Source organism: Silurus aristotelis (genome assembly GCF_946808225.1).
Source record: "Silurus aristotelis genome assembly, chromosome: 22".
Lineage (NCBI taxonomy): Eukaryota > Metazoa > Chordata > Actinopteri > Siluriformes > Siluridae > Silurus > Silurus aristotelis.
In genome coordinates, this window is record NC_139595.1 from 3,957,889 (window position 1) to 3,985,128 (window position 27,240).

General features: G+C 41.1%; 1 protein-coding gene across 1 annotated transcript; it reads left to right on the forward strand.

The window, feature by feature from the left end:
• Positions 1-2,917: 2,917 nt before the first annotated feature.
• On the forward strand, positions 2,918-19,154 carry LOC310717380 (midnolin). Its single transcript, XM_083525312.1, has 7 exons — positions 2,918-3,492; positions 4,990-5,077; positions 5,183-5,245; positions 13,122-13,502; positions 13,738-13,858; positions 14,132-14,446; positions 16,832-19,154. The coding sequence occupies exons 1-7, from the start codon at positions 3,266-3,268 to the stop codon at positions 17,092-17,094; spliced, it is 1,458 nt and encodes a 485-aa protein (XP_083381438.1). The 5' UTR covers positions 2,918-3,265; the 3' UTR covers positions 17,095-19,154.
• The last annotated feature ends 8,086 nt before the right edge of the window (positions 19,155-27,240 follow it).

Sequence of the window (27,240 nt, forward strand, 5' to 3'; positions counted from 1 at the left end):
TTTTAGAACAGAATTGTTGCTGTTTTTTTCCTCTTTCTCCTGTACCAATGTTAGTTAGTTCCCAAATCCTACCTATAGACAAGCCTTCTCCATAGGTCAGCACTTGTCTTATAAACAACCATCTCATGCAAAACAAGCTACAAAACAAAAACCAGTCCTGTGTATGTCGAGCGAAGGGTGTGGAACAACACGTACACCCTATAATCTATGGTATGGCGACAAAGTGCATCTCTATTTCCTCGTCCCCGTGCCATTGTAAACCAGGCAGTGAACTAAGTGGTACACAAGTGAGTCATTTTACAGTAACCTGGTGATTGCTACGCCCAGTTTGTACGACAAACACGAGAAGAATGCCGTTTCATAAGGCCAGAATGTCCTGATTGAAAGCCCCATGGGTCAGGCTGTTTTGATTACACACACATACACACAGATTCCTGCCTGGCTGACTTGGCTCCATGAGCAAAATTTTTCGAAGTCCGCCTACACTCTGTCTCCGTCTCTCTTTTTCTCTCGCTATCTATCTTACACATACATACACAATCACATAGAGCTGGATGGGAATTGAAATATGAATTGGACTTGGCAGGATGGAGGTGAATAACAGCTTTACAAGACAATTACAAACTAGCAGACAACGTGTGCCACTTTGTCACAAGGAAATTGAGTCAGCCACATGGACACACCCAGTTTGGCATCACACAACCACCAACAACAAAATACATTAGCTAGGAGCTACAAGGTGAGTAAACAAAAGGTCTCTTCAGGACACATGACTCATTGCTCTTGATTGTGTTTAAGCTCCGTGTTGGAGCAGACGGACCGTGCTTTGTGACTCCACTGTCACGAAATTGCCGTCATCCTGTCAGCACCTGTCTCCATTACTTGACTGTAAACATTGGCCTGGCAGCCAGCTAGAAATCACTATTGTTTCGAAATGCATAAATAACACACCTTTACGCACACAGGGGCAGAATAGGGTAGAATAGATTGTAACCATTCCCCCCCCACCCCCACCCCCCTCCCATCCAGCACACTTCTTTCAGTCTTGAGATAGCAGACTACAAAAACAACTTAGACATTGTGACTGTTTTCTTCCCCCGAGCCGTAACCCTGTGGAATAACAGACTCCCTAACGGCTGAAATACTGGATTTACTGTAAGGGAAATTTTACTTGGCCAGAAAAACTACTCTTCATTGTCCAGTCTGTAAAATGGCTGCCTAATGGGGGGTTTAAGAGCCTTTTCATTTCATTTAGATTATCTTTACAGCAACTTATGAATGTAAGTGTTTATTATTCTGACATTTATTTAAGCTTTATGTAAATGTACATTTATTAAAATAAAATAAAAAATAGACCAGTTTTTAACAAGTTAGTGCTTATAACATTAACCTCTGACGTATCAAAGCAAACTGCACTCATGAAAACCTGGAATGCTTTACTTCACTAACAGCTTTATCTGGTCAGAGTTACTGTGGATCCTGGGAAGAGCCAAGAACACTGGGTTCTAGGAATACTGTGAATACCAGTGGATACCAGGCCATGCACACACATTCACACATTTACCAGTCCGCCTACTAACATGTTTCGAGAAGTGGGAAGAAAAATGGAGAACCCGAGAAAAACCTATATGGACACATGAGAACATGGAAAACTCCATACAGACAGTAACGTGACAGGACAGGGTTAACCCCAGGACGAACCCAAGAAAGTGTGTGTATATAGTGCATATACAAACACTGTACAATCCGTGTGCCGGCTCTAGCATTGTTCTGAACCATTCACAGAATCTGCTTCTCCACCTGATGCAATGCCGGACACGTAGTCCCCCAGCTGGGGGGTAGGGTGGGATAAACAATATGTTCCTGATTAATAATAAGTGGGATTTAATATAATACAATACTGACAGTATTTGTTGTCATGATGAGGTTACATAACTGACTAAATGGTTTAGTTAATTAATAAAATCCGGGGTTAATCATGTATTACATGCTCCATTCTTCAGTCACTGCTTTATCCTGGTCAGGGCTGTGGTTGAAATCTAGCCTATACTGAGAACACTTGACTTGAGGAAAGAATATACCCTGAAGTGTTCATCACTACATTTGTACACACACACACACACACACACACACACACACACACACACACACACACACACACACACACACACACACACACACATATATATATATATATATATATATATATATATATATATATATATATATACATATACATATATACATATATATATAAAATCGGGCATAACATTATGACAAGTGAAAGTAAATAACACTGATTAGCTCTTCATCGTGGCACCTGTTTATGTCCTCAAAATTGATGTGTTAGGAGCAGGAAAAATGGGCAAGTGTAAGGATTTGAGCGAATTTGCCAAATTGTGATGTCTAGACAAGCGTATCAGAGCATCTCCAAACCTGCAGCTCTTGTGAGATGTTCCCCGTCTGCTGAGGTTTATTAGAAGTGGTCCAAGAAAGAAACAGTGGTGAAAAGGGCGACAAGGTCATGGGTTAGTATTTGACTGTAATTTGACAGTAGAATTAAAAATAAAAAAACAACATTGTTTTATCCATGTTTTTTTAGATATTCAGGTGCAAACTGGATGAACATGTGCTTTATTTGGTTTGCCTGCATTTCAGGACTGGTTGCCAGGTGACGGTCTCGAGCCAAACTGTTATGAATGATTAGAGTAGGAAGTTGAAAGGACGCCTCTGATTGGCTGGAACGATCCTGCCGTGGGAGAGAGGGGGTGGTCAGGGGCGTGGTCTTTTTTTTTCGCGTGTGGGTGTGACGCGAAAAAAGACGATTGGGCAGAGACCCGGCTCGAGAAGGAATCGAATCGCTAGGATTGGATGGTGGGCGGGGCGTAGGGATGGGCCACGTTAACAAATCGAGCTCGGCACGCGTGCGGCTCGACTTCGAGTCGAGAGAGGAGAACAGGGAGGAAACCGGAGAGACAAGAACGGGGAGAAAAAGCGCTCGTGTGTGAACAGTTCGTGCGTTCTCTTCTACGCGATGCATTTTTTATATTTCATAAACAATATCTATATAGATCGTATTTGACCCGCTTTGGGTTTAGTAATAGATCCGACGTTCATATCGGATCTCGGTTACAGATCTCAGAGTTAAAAACAAGCAAAACATCTTAAGAGAGGAGTATATTCACGTGGAACAATCAGACACGCGTCGAGGTTGTGCGCGTGTGTGAGAGTTGTGTTTTTTTTCTTTTGGGCCGCTCGAGCGCGAATGGAGCAGCACGCAGAGGCGCGAGGCTGCACCGGTCACGGATCGCGATCCCGGTGCTCCGAGCTCGTGCACAACGAGCACTGCATGCATCTGTCCATCCAGTCAACGACCGGCACGCGCTTCGAGCTGTCCCTCCCCGCGGAGGAGACGGTGGAAGGGCTGAAGAGGAGGCTGTCGCAAAAGCTCCGGGTGTCCAAAGACAGGCTCGCGCTACTGCACAAAGACACGTGAGTCTCTTCCCGGAGCGTAACAATACACGTACACGCATGCACGTTAATCCGTACTTGCATGAAATGAATTTGGCACAGGAAACTAAGCGTCTCGTGCACGCAAAACCGCATGCTCAGCCATGCCACGTCCGCACGCCATCAGGTCTAATAAGGATGAGGTCACAGTCAAGGAGTAGACTAAATGCACACACGTGCATGAAATTGTTTGCGTATATAGTGTCTTTATCTATAATACAATTCCAAAGGTTCACCCTCCTGCTCCGTTAGACAGCAGATTTAAACCAGATTACTTACTAACTACTACTAGGAATGACTATGTGCTGCTTGCATGCACCTACAGACCCCATAGACACAATATTTTCCTGAACTGTCTCGAGAATGTCATGCAGTATTGTAGAAGATGATCTTCAGTGTTTGGTTTAACACCTCCAGTGTTTACACAAGTCCAGCTGGACAGGGCGAGTTCATTGAGCACTTGCAGGTGTTCAGTCAACACTGGGGAGGTGTGTGTGTATACAGGAACAGTGTGCAACTGCCATGTCTAATCAGCAAGCACACACCTGGCTGTTTGAGCTCTTGTCTGTTCCAAAAAACAAAAAAAAACAAACAAAAAAAAACCCACTCGGGCTGGTCTGTGTCAAGAGTGCAGATGACGTAAAAAGATCCACCACACACACTTCACAGTGAGGTACTGAGGTGGGTTTATCATAAACTATCATAAACACACACGGCTGCTTTTCCAGACACGGAGGAAGCATAGTGCAGGATTACAGCCAAGTGCTGTAAATGACATCTTGTACAAAGCCCAGACTTGGATTTGCGTAACTTCGCATCTGTATTTATTCTGGTTTGTGTCAGCGATCCAGATTTCTAGATTCAATCCGAGCATTTTTTCCAGTTGAGGGATGCTCGTTCTCTTCTCCCTCTTTTCTGCGCTTCCAGGAACCCTTGAGACTCTTCATTGCCCCTTTCCGTTACTGAATAATGGAGAAGTTACTACGGAATAGCAAGAGGTTATATATTTAGTTGTGGCAGTAATGAGAAACTGAGTTCTGAGAAAGTTGAGCAGCTCGGTTATAAAAAAGAGCTGGAGGTTTATTTCACTTTCAGAATGAGTGCATGTGAAAAAAATAAAGTAGAATATCGCCTCTGCTGATGACTGGGCCGCATACGATGATTTATGCTTTCGCAATAAACCTGTTTTTGATATTCCGCTTCTTTTAATCTTAATTTGTTGACCATTTTTATGTTTTCAATGACTCATCGTGCTGTTACACGACGCTGTTGCCTGTCAACGAGACGACAACAGTAGTCTCGCCACGTCTTTTTCTTCTGTCTGTTGAATACAAATGGAGCTTGTTCTGTCATCAAGAAAACTGCATGTGAAATGTTCAGAGCTGCTGTTATCTAAAACCTACTAACTCCATTTGCTGGGGTTGAAGTACATGCAAAGCTAGTCCGTGATCATTTACGGTTGTGGATGCTGTCTTGCAGGAGGCTAAGCTCAGGGCGGCTCCAGGATTTTGGGGTTACGGACGGGAGTAAGTTGACCCTCGTGCCCTCGGTGGAGGCAGGATTAATGGTAGGCTTTAACGGATACTTCTGCTATTAACTTCTTTTTCGTGTTTAAACTCGAGCACGTCGAGGTTTCACAAGTTACTGACGTTTTTGTTTTCTCCCAATCCAGTCTCAGGTCTCCAAACCAGAGCAGTCCATCATGCAAGCGCTGGAGAGTTTGACCGAAACTCAGGTAAGAAATAGTTCATCGGTAATTACGACAAATCTGTTGATCAATGCTATAACATGGCCTTGACCTCTGTTGTCAGTGTATTGTTCTGGAGTAGGAAAAAGTAAAAAAAAAAATTTGCATAATTATCTACAAGTTTGCAGTTTATTATGTAAATGTAGTGTAGTATTTATGTGACCATCGAACTTAATGGAAAATAATTCGATTATTATTAACCAGTAAAAATGCTGGAAGCTATTTCTGTAAATTAGATAAATAACTAGCTAGCGACCTATGAATATAAATGTAAATGAATATGAATAAATGAATATAAATATTGGTTATAAATGAATATATTAAACAACGTTAGCTAGCTCTGAACTAGCATTTTTTTATATATATATATATATATATATATATATATATATATATAAAATTATAAATAAAATGTCATAAGATACTTATAAAAGTAGGTGTAACGATCTTATCGATTTTATTTAACAATAAAAAGAAAGAAGTTGTGAAACTTAAACAGGTGTAGTAGAACGTGGCTATGAAGCTAACTAGCATGAAGGAAAGACGTGTTATAAAGGTAGCTGGTAGTTAAACATAAATTATGGGGTTTGCTATCTAGTGTAGCATGATGTAGGTTTCTGTAGTAACTAAACATTACTGAAAAAACCAATAGAGCTAGTTAGGGTACTTCGCTAGTTATAATATATCAAGCTAATACACACAAAGGTCTTGTCATTCATCATAATATTCTTAGCACAGGATGAGTTTCTCCTAGACACTACAGCAGCGTAGACAATACCGAGCGACAGGATACGCTCAGTTCAGAGGAACACACCCACAGTACACCCTGTTAGCTGGCATTCCCCACACACGTATGCACACACACACACACACACACACACACACACACACACACACACACACACACACACACACACACAGGCAGTCACACTTGCGCATACTCGCAAGCACCCACGCACACATATACATACACAGATAAAAGTACTTGTCCTTATACACATATACACACACATACACACACACACGAATAGCAGCAGGGCATCACTATAGTCTCAACTGTACCTGCAGTGCTTTTGTAGATTGTGCTTTTGATGAACGCAGTGTGTGTGTGTGTGTGTGTGTGTGTGTGTGTGTGTGTGTGTGTGTGTGTGTGTGTGTGTGTGTGTGTGTGTGTGTGTGTGTGTGTGTTAGTGCAGTATTTCCATGTAAGCAAATCACACAGGATGGGTGAGTCATGTTGCTGAAAATTTGGCAGTCTGCCCATTTAAATCACTGTGTGAATTTGTGTGTGTGTGTGTGTGTGTGTGTGTGTGTGTGTGTGTGTGTACGTAACATGCAAGTTCAGACGAACTCCACCCTGTGTGTAGTACGTAGAAGTGTATGAGTTGGGTTTTCGCCCTGAGTGGAGTCAGCTCTGCTTCATCCTTCGTGTGTGTGTGTGTGAGACAAGTTGATGAGAAAAGATTTCCAAGAAATTGCATCACAAAGGCTTCTTATTATACGTAGGCCACCTTTTCTTCACTCATCTACTCTTGTGCTAAAAAAAAAAAAACAACCCAATCATGCACATACACACACACTTCATATGTTTTTGTTCCCGCATCAATATAAAGCATGATTTAGCATTCTGTACACTGCCGGTTATTCATATTACAATATGTTTTACACTTTAGTGTTACAAATTTTACAATATTATCTTACTATTTATGCCGTCAATCAAGGAGAACAGAAATAGAATTTGCAGAGTGAATGTGAGCTTTTCTTTTTTGTTTCTCAGCAATCGAGATCACCTGAATGAGCTCAAGACATCGCTAGTTTGCGAATTCAATGAGAAGAAGACAAAGAAGCTGCTAATTCGACTTGGTTTGTCCTTAAATTGAGCTAGCTCACATTAGCACTATGAGCACATCCTCTTAGTCAGGATGTGTAGAACACAACGATGTAAACAAAAGAAAAATTAGAACAGTGTTCGTGTTTGTACCGAGAATCCTGGTGTGTGTGTGTGTGTGTGTGTGTGTGTGTGTGTGTGTGTGTGTGTGTGTGTGTGTGTGTGTGTGTGTGTGTGTGTGTGTGTGTGTGTGTGTGTGTGTGTGTGTGTGTGTGTGTGTGTGTGTGTGTGTGTGTGTGTGTGTGTGTGAGCATGTGGTTGGGTGCACACAGCTGAGGCGTTGTCTCTGAGGAGATGCTCCTCTGCAGTAGATATTTATAACCTGGAAATCCTACCTCAGTCTGTGGGATCGGAGGTGTGTGTGTTTGTGTGTGTGTGTGTGTGTTTGTGTGTGTGTTGGAAAGGACATTTGTGCAAATGTGTATTTCAAACCACTTGTGCAAACTTGTGTCTGTGAGAAAAGGTTTCTTCCTGTTTTTGCTTTTTATAGTGTGTTCATTTTGTGTGGTGTGTGTGGGGGTGGGGAGTTCAGGAAGCACGCCTTTTTTGTCAGTGTTTGCTGTTACCTTGTGACTGCTTTTTCCACTGAGAGAGAAGAGCAGGGCTGAGAGCGATTCACACCGAGACCCTGAATCTCCTTTCAGACAGACAGACAGACAGACAGAGTAAAGGAGTATGTTTCTATCCTTTAAATATAAAGCTTAGCCTCTTAGCGCATTACCTCCTCAGTCCTGTTTGCTGTAACGCCTGAGTCACTGTAGCTTCTATGTTAACATGGTAAAATCTCTCTGTGGGGAAAAAATGGCAGATTTAGCATTTCATAAGGTCATAAAGGCATCGTGCGCAGTCCACGGGTGCATGCTTTTTTCAACCCGCATGGTTCACGTGTTTGCCAGATCGTTAGTTATCAATCTGGCCACCGAGGAGCGTCAATGTTCAAGCTGGTCACACTTTTAGTTTGAACTTTCTGCCACATGAAAATCTTCCAGGCTTCTAGTTTTATGTCAAGCTGCAGTTGTGGCTGGTGGCATCTAATCATCGATTGTTTTCTTATAAAAGCCATACCCTTTTGTGTTTTATTTCTTGATATACATGTCATACATTTCTGGCTTCTTTTTACACTCTGGAAAAGAACAAAACAAGGCGGAATGTGTAAACAGCACTCGTGTTTCTCTTTCTCTCCCTTTTCTCGTTCGCCTCCTTTGCCTGCGCTACTAATTCAGCCAAAGAATCTCATTGATTTACAAAAGGCGAGCAGCTAAAACAGGCACAGAGGGGAGCGTGGAGAGTGTGGAGTGTCTAAAAAGATTTCCGGAAATATCGAACCAGCGCTCTCCTGATGAAATAAAGAGACGTGCTGGATAATCTGCAGCCCTCAGCTCTTAGCCGGATCTGCTTGTCTTACAGGGAAGGATAGTGATTGAGCTGGAATATTGGATTTTTTTTTTTACTTTTTCCTTTTTTTCTTTTTGGGCCCCTTCATCAGTAGTACTGACCGCCCCCACCACACACACACACACACACACACACACACACACACACACACACACACACACACACACACACAGTCCTTTTCACCTCGGTGTGCTCTCTGTCAGAATAGTGCTATTGTGAAAGCTTGGAGAGGTGCAAATTGGGAAAGGCGTGATTTGTATTCAGGCGGCTCTCTCTTTTCACTCCATACGCAGGCACGCTCCATTCAGTTTCGATCTAGGTTTGTGTGTGTGTGTGTGTGTGTGTGTGTGTGTGTAAAAGCTTTACACTTATTGATCACCATATGGAGAACCAGACGTAACAGAGATGCTTTTCCGAGCTGATAAGATGAACGCGCAGCTTCCGAGGTGAACTAAAGAGAGGGCAAAGATAATTTGATCATTTTGGCTGCACACACACACACACACACACACACACACACACACACACACACACACACCTCAGAACAAACGGAATAGATTTTTTGCTGATTACATAGATTACATCCTCTCCCTGATGGTTTTTTTTTTTCGTGAATGATCTGATGAGCTTTTTGGAGCTCCAGGCTATATAGATATTACTATGAGCTCCAATAAGAATCTCTCAGAATGATGGGTTTTGAAATGCTGTTTTATAAGCATTACGCTGTTCTATGGCTGGGAGTGTATTTGACTGATTCATGAACACGGATTTGTGGTTGACCTGCGCTAATAAATCGGGTAGCGTTTGCTTGGTTTTGCGAGTGTTGTGCTGTTGTGTAGTATCAGTATTGGGGTTTGTTGTTCTATTTTCTGAGAAGCATTTGTTCCAACTGGGTACTAATGGTGAGTTTGTTGGTCTGGACATCAATATTGTTGACTAGCATTGAACAGCAGTGATGTTGGTGAGGATAGAATTTGGTAAACTGCGTTAGTGTTGGGTGGCCACCGCTAAACCTTTCCTTATCATGGTCTTCTCTAAAATGAGAAACTCTTCACATCTGGTCTCTCAGGCACCACCCTGTTTATTGGCTATCGTTACATCTACTCCACAACTCCGGCAATGAGTAGACTTTATCTTGTTCCTCTATTCCTCTCTTGCTCGCTCTCACGGGGTAATCTGCAGCCCTGGTCTGCTATAATTGGAAATCATTGGCTCTTAATAGCACTGTGCAGGGAGGGAGAATTGAGGGCCATCTGTGTGGCCTCAGGATCAATGGGGAAAACGATCGGGTGGAGGGTCTGACCTTTCCCACCCTGGGTGGAGCTTAATAATGCAAACTATTTACTGGGGGGGGGAGTAGTTTTTCTTTACAATATTTACGATTTACCATCCTAGTATTAAATTATTCAATATACAGCGTATGTATACATTTGATAATTGATTTGTAGGCAAACCTGCACTAAACATGGTCTAAAATAATATATATATATATATATATATATAAATGTGTGTGTTAAATGTATATAATCCAGATATTGCACTGCTATATATTTAGAGCTATAGATGTATATGCATGATGAGGCTGCTGATCAGGTTAGACTTCCATAAATAGAAGGGCCACCGTTTGTGTCGTGATCGCTTTCAGCTTTGATTCGCCACTCGCCTTTGTGCTTGAAGTGGTCGGCATCGTGACTAGGCTTTTCCAAGCAGAGTCGGAGAGCGTGAGTAAAATCCGGTGGGGGTTGATGGGGATTTGAGACATCTCTCAAATCTCCAGCCTTTAAGCTGACTGGTGGGATCCAAGCCTTCACAATAATTACCCTGATTAAAGCCGAACCTGTCCATGAGCTCATGCCATGGAAGCTCACGAGACGATCTGGTTGATAATTCCGTGTGTAGAGAGCTGGCTCACGTCCGGGGTGCTCAGAGAGATTTCTGCTTTGCCTGGGTCAAGCCGCATTGACGAGGCTAATCAAACACTCTGCTCTGTTCTCGTGTCAACAACAGGGATGGCGAGTCATGATCGCACAGGGAAGTTTGATTTCTTGATTAAGGCTCATGTATAAATGTATTTATTCGATGCTCCTTGAGATAAAAAAACAGGAAGACGACAAGCAATAAGAGGCTCTTCAAACATCCTCATCAAACCCTAATTCGAACTCTCTCTTTAGCCAAGTGCTGCTCGTGATGACCTTTTTAAACGTCCCACTGCCTGTTTTTTTTCTTCTTTTTTTTTTCTTTTCACACATGCATTTGCTGTATGATTACAGGGAAGTGATCAGAGGTAGATCAGAAGTGGAACATCACTTTGAGATCCTGTGTACGAATCAGGATGTTTGATGGTCGCGGCCCTTTTTTTTCCGCGCCGCTCTTATCTCACATCAAACAAAGACTCTGCTCCATCTGCCGAGTCGAAAACAGTCAGAGCTCCAAGCTCCACCTCATGTTGGTGTTTTTTTTGTTTTGTTTTTTTGTTTCTCTCTACGTCTTCCCCCTCTACCCCACCCTTCCCCCATTTTTTTCTTTCTTTCTTGGTTTCTTTAAAAAGCTCCCGGTGAGGGAGGGATGCCATGCCTGCAAACGATTTCTTTGAGCTTGAGGCTTTCTTAAAGTTACAGACTCCCCTGCCCTCCCCACAACCCCCCCCCATCCACTCCCCCCGCTCGCTTTTTCTCCATACTGCTTTCCTTCCCTTGCACGCATACACATATGCATACGCCTACATACAGTATTTTCCTTCGCCTCCATCTGCTTCTATCATATGTGATCTGAATACTGACGTACCTCCTTAAAGAAGACCGCGCAACCCAGATTCCCGAGTCTAAATGTAGATGATTACACACACTTCTCACAGTTGCCACAAAGCCGTTCTAAGGATCGACCCAACATATGGTCCTTCACGACTTTAGAACCCAGCGGTAGTCATTCCAAAGCTCTCGAGTTATTCTTTATTGCAGTTCTTTTCTGCAGATCAATAGCAATTCAGCTGTATGGCGTCCTGTATAGTCGAAGATAAAACGGATCGACAGCTGCGCGGGGTTTAGGGTCCGCCTCGCGAAAAGGTTACCCTGGATTGCTCTGTCTTCTCTGCTGTCGCGCTCCGCCCACAGCCGTGATCGACGCTCAGCAAAGAGACGAGAGCCATCAATCAAATCTGAAGGCCACCTGCCCACACACGCAGCTCAAATACTAGACCCGTAGACATACACGCACACCTACACGCGAGTAACCTTTACGCTCGGGGTTCCCGACAAAAATATACCCCAGACTTGTTAGAAGCTTGAACTTTTAAGTGCTTTGTATTTCAGTATTTCATGTCTTTTTTTTGGTTGTTTTTTTTCCCCTTCTTTTTTTTCTGTTTAGTGTTTTACTGTTCTTTTTGTTTACATCTTTGAAGAAACTAAATGCTAGAAGTGGGTTGGTCACGGCGCAAATAAAAAAAATTCTTTGTATATTTTCGCTCTTGAAAATGACCATTTTTTTTGTATTTTTTGAAGAATACAGCTGATGATAGATGGCTGATCTATTTACTCACGTTTCCCTCGTCTAGAGAGAACCGTGAGCGATTAGTGTCAGCCTAAAACGTTCTTACATCCCTGTTTTCTTAGCCCTGAAAGCACGCACTCTCCTTCTACAAGTAGGACGATTAGCTCTCGAACATGAGCATTCGAACACTGTTCTATCTGAAGGGCTTTTTTTTTTCTTTTCGCAGTCTGCCCCTTCAGCCGTGCACATGCTCGTTGTCTCGGTTTTGGAGCGCTTAGCATGCCGTGGTCAGGTGTCGATAAAAAGCTGAATTCTTTTTTTTTATGTGCGCTCACTGCCGCTGACATCACCACAGTGGTTCATGAGTCATTCGCATAAGCACTCAGTGGGTTTCCCTCACCCTGCTCTCTTCGCCTGGAGGCCTAGTTGACCTGATTAAAATGGGGGGGGATGGACATGGGGTGCCCTTTTGAGAGCAGGGTTTCATCTTGACAAGGCCTGCTAGTTATTAGCCAAGAATGCAGAGGAGGAGATTGAGTAGAGGTGGAGGGTGAAGTAGTCTAACTGTGCTTTTAAACAGATAGCGATACAGAAAAATGGTTCTTCTGTGATGACCAAGGTGCTGCTAAGTTGCTGTGAAACATCTCTACCTATTCCCTCAATAAAAAACAAAAAAAACTAATTCAAATGTTGTTAATAATATGAATTTGAATTATGAAATATGAATTATTATATAAACATGAAAAAAATTTTATATAATAATGATGTTAGAATATTTTAATATGCATTAATGTGGCAAATGGAATGTGGCTTCCTTTTCTTCTGCCAATCCAAATAACATCTACCAACATTGGTAAAATCAGCTCACCAATTCTAGCAGATAAATGGAACTGGTTTTAAAGTATCTGAGCATTTAATCTGTTATTATTCATAGAACCATGAGCAAACATAAATAACGTAACACCTTTTTCGTACCGTTGCAGTCTTTTTTTTCTTTTTTTTGGTAGGGAAGTGAGAGCTCTGGTTTCCTACCAAATGTTGCAAACAGAAGAGAAGTTGCTCTAATGTTCCTCTCTGCTCTCTTCCTGTTCCCAGGTTGGTGACTTCCTATCAGGTCGGTCTCCGCTGACACTTGCTCTTCGCGTCGGGGATCACATGATGTTCGTGCAGTTGCAACTTGCCGCGCAAAACTCGGGCAATCAACAGTGTACCGCTCGGGCTCCTTCGAGCACAACCAGGACTGGTGCCCCCACAGTGCCCTGTGGGGGCACCAGTGAGCCCCCTCACACCCACACCACTGCCCACAACACCCAGAGGGTGTCAGCTGGACACCACATCCACCACGCTCAGCAAGCTCACCATGCTCACCAGTCACCCCCCTCCAGTCCTACACTTTCCCCCGGATCTCTCCATTATCCTCACCTGGCCACAGGGGCCAGTAGTCCAGCCCCCAGAGCAGCCACACCTTTCCAGCAGGTAACACCAACTATTGTATTTAGCAAAAAAAATTTGTGAATGTGGAATGTATGTGTTTATGGTTAATTCAAGGCAAACAGACAGTCAAATATACCTGTTTATATTTATTTCTTTACAATGAAATGGTGTCGGACATCAAACGTTCTGTTTTATAGGTCAATTCTGACCCTTTTAGCCTTATTATAGCAAACACATAGTCTTGAAAGAGTCTGGATATAATGTGTGTCTTTGCTAGGGTGAGGGTGGTCCCTCAAGTGGAAATGAAAGCAGCAGCTCCTGGCCCAGTCGCAAACCAGGTGCTGTGATCGAGAGCTTCGTGAACCACGCTCCTGGTGTTTTCTCTGGAACCTTCTCAGGTAGGTGTTCACCTTCTCGGATTAGCCCCTTTGGATTTTTTGAAATCACAATAAACCATTCAATTATGCACAGGCATTTAAGATTTTTATTTTTTTGCCACTTTTTTTATGACTGGTCAAAAAGAAAATGATAATAACATCCAATTAAAAAAAATGCCATATCCAGAATCTATTTATATTAGACTTAAAATAAATAAGTAAAATAATAAAAAATACCTAAGGATCTCCAAATGCTTTCATGGTATACTTAGACAACTTTCTCTCTCTCCTCAGGCACCCTTCACCCGAACTGTCAGGACAGCAGCGGGCGTCCGCGCCGTGACATTAGCACCATACTGCAGATCCTCAATGACCTACTGAGTGCTACTCGCCACTACCAGGGCACACCCCCCACTCTGACCCAGCTCCGCTGCAACGCTCAGACCCCTGTGTCTCCCCGAGCGACGACACCTGCTTCGCCCTGCCCTCCTCCTTCACCCTCTGCCATGGAGCTTCCATCAGCACCCATATCACCATTATTATCCTCACCTACCTCACCTACCTCAGACAGACTGGCACTGAACCAGAGCCGCTTCGGCAAACCAATGGGTAATTATAAGACACTTCTTATTTGTGCAGAAATTATTGCTATGAAAGTAGGCAGGGCTTTTATACTCATTAGTTCTATTATTGGGGGTGTGGCTTCTGCATCGGTCACTGCTATTAAAGTAGGTGGAGTTCTATAGAAGGAGGTGTGGCCTCTGTATGAACCATTGCTATAAAAGTATGTGGGACTTGATACCTGTAGGTGTGGCCTCTTCATCTGCTTTTGCCATGAAAGTAGGTGGGTTTTTTATGCATATGAATTTTATTGGAGGCGTAGCCTCTGCATCAGTCATTGCTCTGAAAGTAGAAGTGACTTTTTTTTTATAGCTGTTAGTTGTACTGAATGAGCTACATGCATTTATCAGTCCGAGGCAATGAGGTTATAACACGATATAAAAGCACTGTCTAAAATGTATGTATATATTTATTTATTTTTTTATGTATTGCTTTAAACCCTGGATTTTACCCCGTGAAAAATGAATGGCTTGTATATAATGAAAGAAATACACCCACACTCCTCATGCGCAAGTCCTACGTGTTTGTTTGTATTTTAAACGCTCTCCCCGCAGGTTTCCTCCTGTTTCCACTTTTCTGCAACGAATCTCTAACGTCATATGTAAAGGCAATCCCTGACAGTCTGCCCTTGCCTTTATATGGATTACACACACACACACACACACACACACACACACGCGCAGAGCCACGTACACACTCGTTGCTGACAGGCTCTGCATTGTGGAGGCGTTGACAGCAGAGCGGAGAGCACCATAAAGCTTCATTCCTGAAGTGTTTGGGTTGCATTAGAGCAGCTCTGCGGTCAACGATGCATTTAGCCTTGGACTTCATGACTGAGAAGAAGCTTTTGACTCTGATTCTCACACACACACGCACACACACACACACACACATTAAAGGGAAGACAGAGGACTGGCTCTAGTTAGAGACTCGCTTCTAAGTTTGCATTCCAGTCATTCAGTGCACTGATTCATCATTAGCCAGTTTCCCCTCTAACTCCCCCAACCCCCTCTCTCTCACACACACACACACACACACCCACACACACGCACATGCATGAGTGTGTGACCCAGTATCTAGTGTGAGGTGTGTCTAATCTTACTGATCACAACCGTACTGCCTGGTAAACATTAATCAGATACACTAATGTGTGTGTGTGTGTGTGTGTGTGTGTGTGTGTGTGTGTGTGTGTGTGTGTGTGTGTGTGTGTGTGTGTGTGTGTGTGTGTGTGTATATATATAGATACACACACACACACACACACACACACACACACACACACAGTTGCACTTTATGGGTTTTTAAGAGAGTATGTGTGAATTATTCAGTTGCTGAATTGAACATGTTTGGGCTCTCAGGGACCTTGAGTAGCTGGGCATCTTGGTCAGAGTTTGTGCGGGTATGTTTTTATGGTGTGTGTGTGTGTGTGTGTGTGTGTGTGTGTGTGTGTGTGTGTGTGTGTGTGTGTGTGTGTGTGTGTGTGTGTGTGTGTGTGTGTGTGTGTGTGTGTGTGTGTGTGTGTGTGTGTGTTCGATGGAAACATGCTGATGAAGTTTAAATGATGCATGAGCAGAGCCAAGCCGCAGGGCTGTGGAAAGAATAGGCCTCTTCCTTCACCAGTGACCCGAGACTTCAGCCTTCACTTCCACGCAGCTCTTGTGCCAGTGCACGCTCGCTTTCCCAGCATGCTCGGTGCTCATGTGTGGATTTCGCTGCTTTGATTAGCCGAGCTAATGGGAGACAAGGGCCACAGGCTAGCATGCATTATGAATTAGTTCTCTCTCAGCTTGGAGGCATCCCAACTACTTGGTGTTTGAAAGGGAATGTGAAACTAAAGTGTGGCGAATTATTGACACTCTTGCACGAAGCAACCGCTGACGGACGAGAGTCTCGTTTCTCTCGTCGTGTTCAATAACGAAAGCGAAGCCGCTCCTCGAAATCGAAACTAACTGCAGCCTGAAACTTTGTAAATGACAGCGAAGTTCAGCGTTTCATTGGTAACTGTGTTGTCACGCACCTCTGAAATTTCAGTTACATAATATTTCCTCTGTGATTTCCTTCGACATCCTCAGTCAGAGATTTCATATGAAATGCTGTCTCGATTAGGCGATCGCTACCGGATCGTTGATGAGCGTATTTAATGAGAAGTGGTAGCTTTTGGTGGTTAAGATCTTTGACTTCCAGCTGGAAGGTCATGAGTTTAATCCCAGCACCACCGAGCTACCACTGCTGGTCCTAATGAGGACCGCATTTTTATTTATTTTAATCCTGTTGTCCTTGAGCTTCCTAGGGATACTACGGCATGATTATACACACAGTGACCGCTTGCTTGTGTATTTGAAGCCTAAACATTGTTTATTCTCTGTCCTACAGGGGAGCCGTCTAGACATTCAGAGAACAGGGCGACGCGCTGTAAAGTGGAGCGTTTGCAGTTGTTGCTGCAGCAGAGGAGACTCCGCAGGCGGGCGAGGAGAGAACCCCGGGCTCCATACCACTGGATTAGCGAGCGCAAAGCCACCCGTAGCCACAGCAACAGCAGCCTGAGCAGCGACGGCTCCATCGACTTGGACTACGATGAGGCGCTCTGGAAAAACGACGTCCAGACCGACATCGGCTCGGAGTTCGTCGTTGCCTGATTGAGCAGCCCAATGCGGAGAACGAAAAGATTTTACAAGTGGCCAGAGGAGAAGGGATTTCCTTTCAGAATGGTGTGTAATGCTGGAGTGTTTTATTTTTATTTATTTTTTTTATTTTTTATTTACCGTTCAATTTTAAACACTGAGTTACATTCGGAAGAGTACTGAAGCGTGAGCGGCGAACCGAGTGAGCATCTCCCTGGACTCTGGATACACAAGATGGACTAGATTCAGTGGTCCGAAACATTTTCACTCGATTTGCTCACTCGATCGTCTTTTAATATGGTGGTGGCTTGAGTTGTTGTTACAAAAATGCGTCATGTAGCATTACGAAGCAAGAAATTCAGGTGTATCTCTGGTTTATAACATTTTGCACACTTCTTGACCTGTGAGCATTAAGGTTTCTTTTTGGTTTTCATTTTTTTTGATACTCCACTTGATTCAGCGAACTCCAGTTCAAAACAACACAAATCCACAAAGCATTTATAACAGACACGATGATTTCTTGTTCACACTTGTATCTGTAACTGCATCCACTGGTTAAAGTATTAAGGTCGTATCACAGTGCCTCGGTTTATACTTTATCTTATTGAAGCATAAAACCTGGAACACATCTGGAGGTTTTTTTGTTCAGAGGGGTTTTTTTTTTTGCTGCTACGAAGGATGACGTGTGAAAGCGAGCAGTCTTGTTTGGTCATCCATCTCATTATAACCTGATTCTGCCAGAGGGATGCAGTGGGATCATGCACAGTTTGGCTCTGTAGCACCGTTTTACAAGCTGATTCAAAAAGCGAAAATACTTTTTTTTTTTTCTGTAGTGTATTAGGTTTAATGTTACCTGCTGTTACGCCCATGGAGACGAAAAAAATATAACGTCGGACTTCTTTTCCACTATGGACCGTTCCTGTCTCAACATTTTGTTCGATTTGAGAAAACTGGAAGTGAGACATGGTTACAAACATGGATGGACCTTGTGTACAGTGGCCTTATCTACCTTAAAAAAAAAGGAAATAAGCGAAAAGTGCAGGCACTGGAAACTCTGGATGCTTGATGTGTATTGTGATTTTTCCTTTTATTTTTTAAACTAAGGACACGCCATTTGAGCATTAGTGAACGGCCCCTGTGCCTCAACAACGTGCCTGAGACAAAAAAAACGGAACATGGACGTTAAATTTTCCTCGTCTGAAAAGTCACTGCTTTCTCAGCTGAAAAACAGAAGAATACATGCTCTTTTTTTTTTTTTCTTCTTCTGTCTCTTTTTTTTTTTTCCCCTTTTCATCCCGATGTGTAACGTCTGTCCTGTGTATCTCTTGTGCATCTTTCGTCGCGTGTACACACTGTCTTTCGTTCTTGAAACCAGAAATTTACGTAAAATATGTAGATATAAATATATAAAATAATTCTACAAAAGAGGAACAGGTCCAAATAAACCAATATCACCCTGTACACATGCACATAACATGTCACGATGTGTACGTCTTCTGTTTCAGCACCAAGTTCTCACAAATATTGTTACCTGGATGCATGGAATATGATCTACAGTAATTTATTTAAGGTTGAATTGAATATACGAGTAGTTCATAGGGGAAAAATATATGCGTTTGGTTTGGATGTTGTTGTTTTTTTTTAAAGTTGACGATGGTGTTTTTTTTTTTTTTTTTTTTTTTGTCAATGCTGTGGGGTTTTTTTTTTGCCTTTTTTTTTTCGTTGCCTGTACTGTCTTGTGATCTCACAGGTGAGGAGCCTTTGCTTGTGTAGCACATTTTTATACCCGTTTTTAATTTATAATGCCGATCTCACAACTGTGAAAAAAACCTTCTCCAATGTAGTTTTTCTCGTCACCTCTTTCATTTGTTTGTTTTTGTATGTTGTTTAACTTTCTTTTCCTCTTTATTTCGTGTATTTAGTCAAAAAATTAAACCTTGGCATTGTAAAAGAGGGAAACAACTAAAAACAACTGGTTTTCTTTGTTCATAAGCAATACATTTCAGTGTGGCTTGCTGTAGATTATTTTTTTTTTCCTTCCCTTTTTAGGTAATAAATTTTAATTTTAATTGCAACGTTTTTGGTGTCACTTTTTTCTTATTCCAGATGTATTTTTTTTCTATACAAATTCAAAAAATTATTTTTTATTAGTGCAGAGTGTGGTATGAATCCATATATTTTTATTTAGGTTACTTTTTTTTTAAATCATCTCAGACATCCACGCAGCTGTGGATTTCAGCCGTTGCTTTTATCCACACACTCGTGCGCGCACACGCTCGCATACGTACAGGTGTGTTTGTCAGTTGTTGGTTTAACTCTCTTTGCGGCTTCTTGTGGCTTCGTCTAGCCGTGTAGCATGCTGTGTTAAAGGAAGAATGAAAACAAAGAGTAACAGCTTCACATATTTATTAAGAGAATGACTTCAACAGATGAAACCCACAGCATGTGTTCTAACACAGGAAAACACTCAGACACGCAATCAGCAAGCCCATGTGCCTGGGACAGACATATTTTGTGTCCAGGCTGTTAGTTATTATATTAATGAGCTTCATAATGGTGTGTTTTTATCTCGTGGTGTGTACACCACCTGCTGCAATACACACGGCGCGTGAGGAGGGATCTAGTTGTTGATAGACTGTGTGTGTGTTTGTTTGTTTTTTTTATAGACAATGAAAAAAAGTGAAAAGAGAAAGATTCTGAAGATGGTTAAACCAATTTCTGGACATTTTTGCTCATTTCCAGCTTGTAGGTTGGTTTGTTTAATTGAAATATAAAACGCACTCTTTAATGAGCACAATTTTCTGCCAATAGAACGAGACTATTTCCAGCATGTAATGAATACAAATACATGGATATTTGTTAAATAATCGATTTAATAATCGGATTTTCCACTTGCGAAGTTGCGTTTTTTTTGTTTTTTTTGTAATCCAGATTAATTGTTGCATTCAATTTGGTGAAACCAAAATAAAGTGCAGCACAACGCTGTAATATAACACGATTATGCCAGTACATCATGCAGTGTACAAAAACCTATCAAATCTAGCTAGAATTTATGTGCAATGTGAGGACAGAACACTATATCTCACAACTACTAAAACTTTCTCACAGTGAATAACTTGAAAGTTTCTCAAGTGTTTAAAAATTATGTGACAATTGTATTGCTAAATATTTTCATTTCCCTCAGTCTGCATTATTCATTTTACCAGCTAACTAGCTCACCATCAATACATCATGCTAGCTAGCAGTTTTTAGCCAAGTCAGTCAGAGCTTCAAAGCAACCAAATCACACGACAGGCCAGTTCTTCAGTGCGTTTTGCTTGCCAGGAGGACGGGCTAATCATTTATCCATCCCTAGCAAATCATTAAACTAAAAAAACACAAAACTAGAAAGCAAAGAGCAAAACTTGGAAACAGAATTAAACAAAGCTGATCTGGAATAAAGGCTTCCCATGAATATGAATTATTGTATCAATCCATTCCATAGATAATATTTAGTTATGGAAGGTACAATATATAATTTTACTTTGATTGAATTAGTTTATATCAATGCCTTCCCATGGGCTCACCACCTGCAGGAGGGACCGTAAGGGACGGTGCTGTGAGGATTGGGCAGCAGTCGAAGGCGGGGGCCTGCTTAGACTGCTGCCCCCGTGACCCGAATTACGGATAAGCGGGAGAAAATGAATGAATGAATGAATGAATTATATTGATGCCGGACACATTCATGCGTTTCGAACAAGGAAGTGCTTTCATTTGCTAATCCTTACATTTCTGTTAAACAATGCACCTGGTTTGGGTTCTGTTGAAGGCAAGTTCATGAATTTAAAAAGCTCTATAAATAGGCCACTATGCTTGAATAATAGCATGTAAACAGTTGAACTGTAGTCAATTAATCTGTCCTGCCTTAGTGCAAGGGTCAAAGAGGTAAATTAAACTGACATGAAATGGTGTCTGCAAAAAATGTTTTATTCATTGTAGTGCACAACCAGAACAAGTGTCTTCTACATCCTTCAAATTTTTTCCACCCACCAAAATCTAGACGTGTTATAAACGTCTGACTGGAATGTAAACACGGCTGCCGGACTTGAAAGAAGCAAAGCAAAACATATGACATTAAAAAAATGATATGCATCTAAACACAAAGCGAAGGAGAATTTATAAACTATGCCATAATGAGCTAAAAATAGCAAAATTAAAGAGACAGAAATAACAATGAACTGGTTTACACACACACACACACACACACACACACAGGCAAATTATGACGCTTAACATTAAATTTAATTTGAATAGCATTTTTAACAATAGGCATTCTCACAATGCTGCTTTACAGAAATCTAGTTCAAGCCAGAGGTGATATCGGCAATGAAAATCTCCCTGAAACAACAAAAAGAAGAAGTCTAAAGAGAAAACCAGACCCTCATGGATGAAGCAAAAGCAGGTCCCAATACAAACAGTACTAAGCGTGTTGAAATAACGTTCAGTGAGAGGAAATTGTAACTAAGACAGTCTTTCCTAGACACGATGCCGAGTGCCAGTGAGATTCTTGAGAAGTGTAATATTTGGTGTATCCATACAGGACCATTTACAACAGAAGAAGGTGAGTCACAAGTCAAGAAGTAAAGCATCTGGATGAATCAGGCACAACCAGAGGGTGAAAGAAGCCACAGCAGTAGAAGTGTCAGGATCAGGCACTGGAATCACATCAAACGTTTTATTTTCATATACCAGTAGTGGGCCATCTGGGCCAGCAAGGCCTTCTCTAGTGGCCTAAACTCTATCAGAATCACTGACTTACGTTTTAATATTTTAATGACCATGAATTATGTATGAAACTTCTCAATATTCTATGTTCTTCAATTAATAACAATTCTCTCGGGTGCGCTGCTCCTTGTAACATTTAAATTTATGTTGGAGTTTCTATCCAATGAGATTTCAGCTGTCACATGTGGTCGGAGATATTTTACAATGAACATGTATGTGCTCATTGTAGCTTTAAATCCTTGTTGTTTGAAGCTGTTGCTTTAACCAACCTGACTGCGACTTGCTTACGCCGACACCATCTGAAAGGCATCTAATCATGTCTGCATTTTTAAGTCCTTTGATTGGATAGTCAGGGAGCACGCTAGTCAGATCTTGCAAACCGCATCTGTAACAAACATGCCCAAGCGCATATATTCATGCAGATTTTTTTCATTCCACGATGACTGACAGTGAAGAAGAAATTTATTTGAGTGTAGATATACTTACAAAGACATTTCCAGGATGGAATTTTCAAGAAAAGCTGGACATTGTGAGGAAAGGTCAGCTAAAACAGTGCAAATCTGTTGTTAAGCTTTTTTAATGAACAATTTAAACTTTTGCACAAATTCCTGTAGAATTCCTATTAAAAAAAAACCCACACAATTTGCCTTCATTTTAAATAATCAGGAAAACCATAATACGCTGAAAAAAATGCACAAAAAAACCTGGGTGCATTTTATGCGGTTAATGTTTATGCTTCTGCTAGAGTGGATGCAGCTATGGCTGCAGTGCAAGGAGACTTAATGAATTGTGTTCATTGGGTTTCTTGTGCCATTCATTCTCACTGTATGAGATACCTGTCTGTACTACCGCATTTCTCTATAACATTGATAGTTTCTATAGACGTGGCATCATAATGGTGGTATTAAGAGGTGGAATTATTCAGGTGGAACACCACTGAATGCCTAGGTGTGAAATGCACAACCTGCCAGTGTATATAGAACATCACACAAACAAAGTACACCTGAATGTGATTTTGGGTTTTGAAAAGAGAATGAAACAGCACGCTAAAATATTCTCAGGGTCAACATAGTGTGTGTGTCATTTCAATAGGTTAGAGGTTATCCCCTATAACTCCTAAAGCCAGGTCCTGTCCACTGGGAAGTGCCTATGATTACTACGTTCAATATTATCTGGATTTGCACATACTTCCTCCTTTAATCATTTGCAGTCCCCAATCGTGTCAATCATTCCCCACTGGGGACACCAGATCACCTGTTCAAGTCCAAGTTGCCTTTTCAAAAAGCACATCTAATTAAGATGGTGATCATAAAGGAAGAATCTTTTGAAGGGGAGAAGAGGGATCAGGGGTATTGAGGGAGAAGGAGGACATTTGAGATGGCGGTGGGGTTATAATTGTGTGGCATGGAGACCCTTGGAGATATCTCGGTAATCAATAGCCCGAGATGCGCTTTATAATTAGACTGCATTAGGAGAGAACACTAGAGGATCACAATGCACCCAATATCAATGGGTTTATCACGTAGCAGTGACCAAGTTGTACCCATAAAGCACTCGGTTCACTTTATCTGTAAGGACAATTCACAGTCGGGGTATAATGAAGCAATTCAGAGGTGCAGCAATTTACTATTGCAATGAGCTGAGCTTGCCTTCTGTGCTGAAGTAGCCACTTTTATGGACCTGTTCAGCCAATGTTAATGACAAAGGCTGACCCTATTGAAGTGTTCTCAGAGTCTGGTATATAATTACTTTTTTTCCCGACATCGAAAATGTGTTTACATAGACATAAGTGAAATCATTAAAGCATTCTGAAGCAGTCATAAACCATTTCCACTCGAGCACCAGTGATTGTTTTGTCTGTAATGACTCGAGCTTGGTGTTGCATCGGGTGCTTGTAAAATAAAAAAATGGTACATCAGTGGTGTTGTGGAAAACGTCCATCTCTTTTTTAAACCTGTCTCATATTGACCCCTAACCAACCACAAGGGGAGGGCACTGCAAACAAAGCCTACCCTGCCTGATCAATATGGGTCACATCATTGTTGGACTGATATTACATATTGATGTGTACATGTGTGTACTTCGCTCTGATGAGCTCCGGGAGCGAGCAGGCTAACCTGCGCTCTGTTATTGCCTTCATCATCAATTTCTGCCCAAAAGGGCTGACCTCATCACCGAAACTGAATGAGGATCATTTCCATCCGGATAAACGCCAGACACTGATTACAGCTCTCAGGTGTCCGGGCTTGTAAGGCGAATGTGAAGTATTTATTAAAGCACAAAAACAGCAGCAATCAAATCAACTCGCTTGGGTAAAATCTTTTTTTTTTTTTTTTTAAACAAATTTAAAGTTTAACATTTTACGTCAGTGTGTTCAGTTTCAGAAATATTGGTGTATATATATATATATATATATATATATATATATATATATATATATATATATATATATATATATATATATATATATATTTATAATTACTGTTTTAGAATAATCTGTTAGGTGACACATCTATGACAACATAAAAATACCCTTCCAAAACCAACTCAGTGGCTCACCAAACATTATTAAATACTGCAGTTGAAATCAAGAAAAGGGTCTTCAAGGGAGAAGTATGTGTGCTTTTGTGGTTCCTCTGTAACATGACAATTGTATGTAGCTGCTAAAACATAATTGATAACAGCTAAGCATAAGACAGATAAGCTGTCTTATTTATGTTCCATATTAATAAATGCAATTATAAATATATAATAATAATGGAGTCATTCATGACTGAATTAGAAAGAAATTTAAGGGTAAAATGTGGTATAAGAAAAAATAAAGCACTTAAGGATATGCTGCTATAGGAAACTACTCAATGTTGGGGTGGTAATGGCTTTATATCACCTTGCTAATAATTTTTATCATATTCAATTGTAGATTTATGAAACAATGAAGGAGAATATGAGAAAAAAAGGAAGAGAGAGGTGTGGGAGAGAAAACTGTTAACACTATATTCCATTATTAATTAAATCTACTTAATGTCTACTTAAAAAAAACATGTAAATGCCTTCGGCCTTTTAATAAGGGGTTAAAACTCTACAAGACACAACACACACCACAAACTTCCTTTCCTCGCACTGAGGCTGAAATACTCAGGAAGTGAATATTGCTGTTATGGCGTCACTAAACAGGAAATGATGCTTTTGGTCTACGTCGTTCAGGCTGATTACACTCATTCAGTGACCCAATGCGAGGCAAACGCAACCGGTGTCTTAGCCAACTTCCTGTGCCGATGTTCTGCATGATAGGATAAACCTGGGTTGTTGTCAGAGGGACAGGAAGCATCTAACATTGCCAGTGATGCAGCAGATCCTTTCTTGCTGACAAGCAGGTTCTTCCCAATTAGCACATACAGGCTTTTTTCGACACTTGAAGAAAAGCACAAAATGAAGAAATCATAATGGCGTCACTGAGGTGGTAAAAAGAAAAAAATGCAGTGGAGAAGCTTTTAGTATGAAACAGTCAAGCATGTAGAGCGCGTTTAACTACAGCATGATCTTGTCTCATGGATTCAATTGCTTCTAAACTCCAACACCAATAATATTATATAATATATAATAATAATAAACATAGTTTTCAAAAATGGCATGTATTAATGCAAAAGTAAAGTATGCACATCCTTAGGCCAAAATTAAGATATTCAGAAGGTCACGGATGTTCATTCGTTATCACATGTAGCACAAATAGTAAAAAAGGTTTTGTTTACATGTTAATGGTGAGGAAAACAGCTTACATTTCATGCTTTAGTTTTGCTCAACACATAATATATATATTTTTTTTTTTATCAATTGTAACATAATTTCCCCATTTCAACCGGACACCATTACATTAAATTGTATATGGTTTTTTTTTATTTTTATTTTTTTTTTATAAAATCGTAAAAATTTATCAAATTCATTCATCCCCCAAAAAAATGCTTACAAGTCATCAGGAATCAGATTTAGGTATCATGTTTGGAATCAAACATGATACCTAAATCTGATTCCTGATGACTTGTATGGATTATGTAGGCACTGGCTTGATCCCACAATGATAAACGTTGTGATTAATATGAAACACATGCAAAAGCGTTTCACTGGAACTTCTCAGAAAGGACCAATTAGAGAGATGGTGTTGCTGTTTCTCTAGAAATCTGTTACACCATCCCACTAATGATGAAGAATTCTAGTGGGAAGACTTTATAGGGGCCATTTCAGTTATCGGGAATCGTTTCCTTTGTGTTATAGGAGTGTAAGATTAATTATTTAGTCATCAAATGTCATTTCGTTCACATTTTAGTTCCCACATCTCTAATCTCAAATGTAGTATATCAGTTTGAAACACCAACCAATTGCATCTGCACAACCCCCTAAGTGCCCCCTGCCCCCATGCAGCATGTGTTGACCCTCTTCATGCCACCTCTTCCCCCAGCACTGTTATTCATCAGACTGGGGAAGGCGGCAGCCAGGCTTAGGGGGTTGACCTTTGACATTGGTTCCTTAATGTGTTGTCCCACTGGTGCTGTATATTACTTATTTATAAACTTGTATGATTATTTAGAAACCTTTTTATATGTGAGGAGCTGGCCAAAATGATAAATTCTAGGATGTCTGAATGTGTGTGTGTGTGTGTGTGTGTGTGTGTGTGTGTGTGTGTGTGTGTGTGTGTGTGTGTGTGTGTGTGTAAATGGAGTGACTGCTCCGGTTAGTGCTCTTGACACAGTCGTGTTCCCTGAAGACTACGGACATCACTTGAAGTTGCTTAGCAACTCATCTGAAATCGCTTTTTAAGAGCTGAGGGGAAAAACTCTCCACACAGACACTTTTTTTCTCGAGCCTTTGTTAGTTGGCCTATTTTAAATCTCCCACTAGTTGTTGTCTTTTGTCCTTTTCCAATGGTTACTGTATTTTTAGACATGCTATGTGATTTCTTGTCTTTTCCTTTGTTTTTTAAAAGTTTTGTTCTCATTCAGTCTCTGTCTATTTTTTACTCCTATAAGGAGGCCTTTGTGCTGCGGGTGTTTTATTAGTATGGACACGAAAGCGTTCACTCTTCATTCAGTTTTTAGTGCTCAGGACACCCTCCTGAATGGCTGCAATAACAAAATATCATTTTAGACAGAAAACAAAGCTTCAAATGCCTCAATACACATCCTGCCTTATTGCACACATACATACATTTCAAAATGCACAGCTGCACTTTATTAGATATCTGATCTGACACGTTGTGTATATACTTTATATATTTGCATTTATTTTTTTCTTTGGTGCTGTAACAGAGAAATTTCCCCACTGTGGGACAAATAAAGGTACATCTTATCTTACCTTATCTTCAAATTCTTCTGAATATTTGTATATACTGCATATTATTTCTGT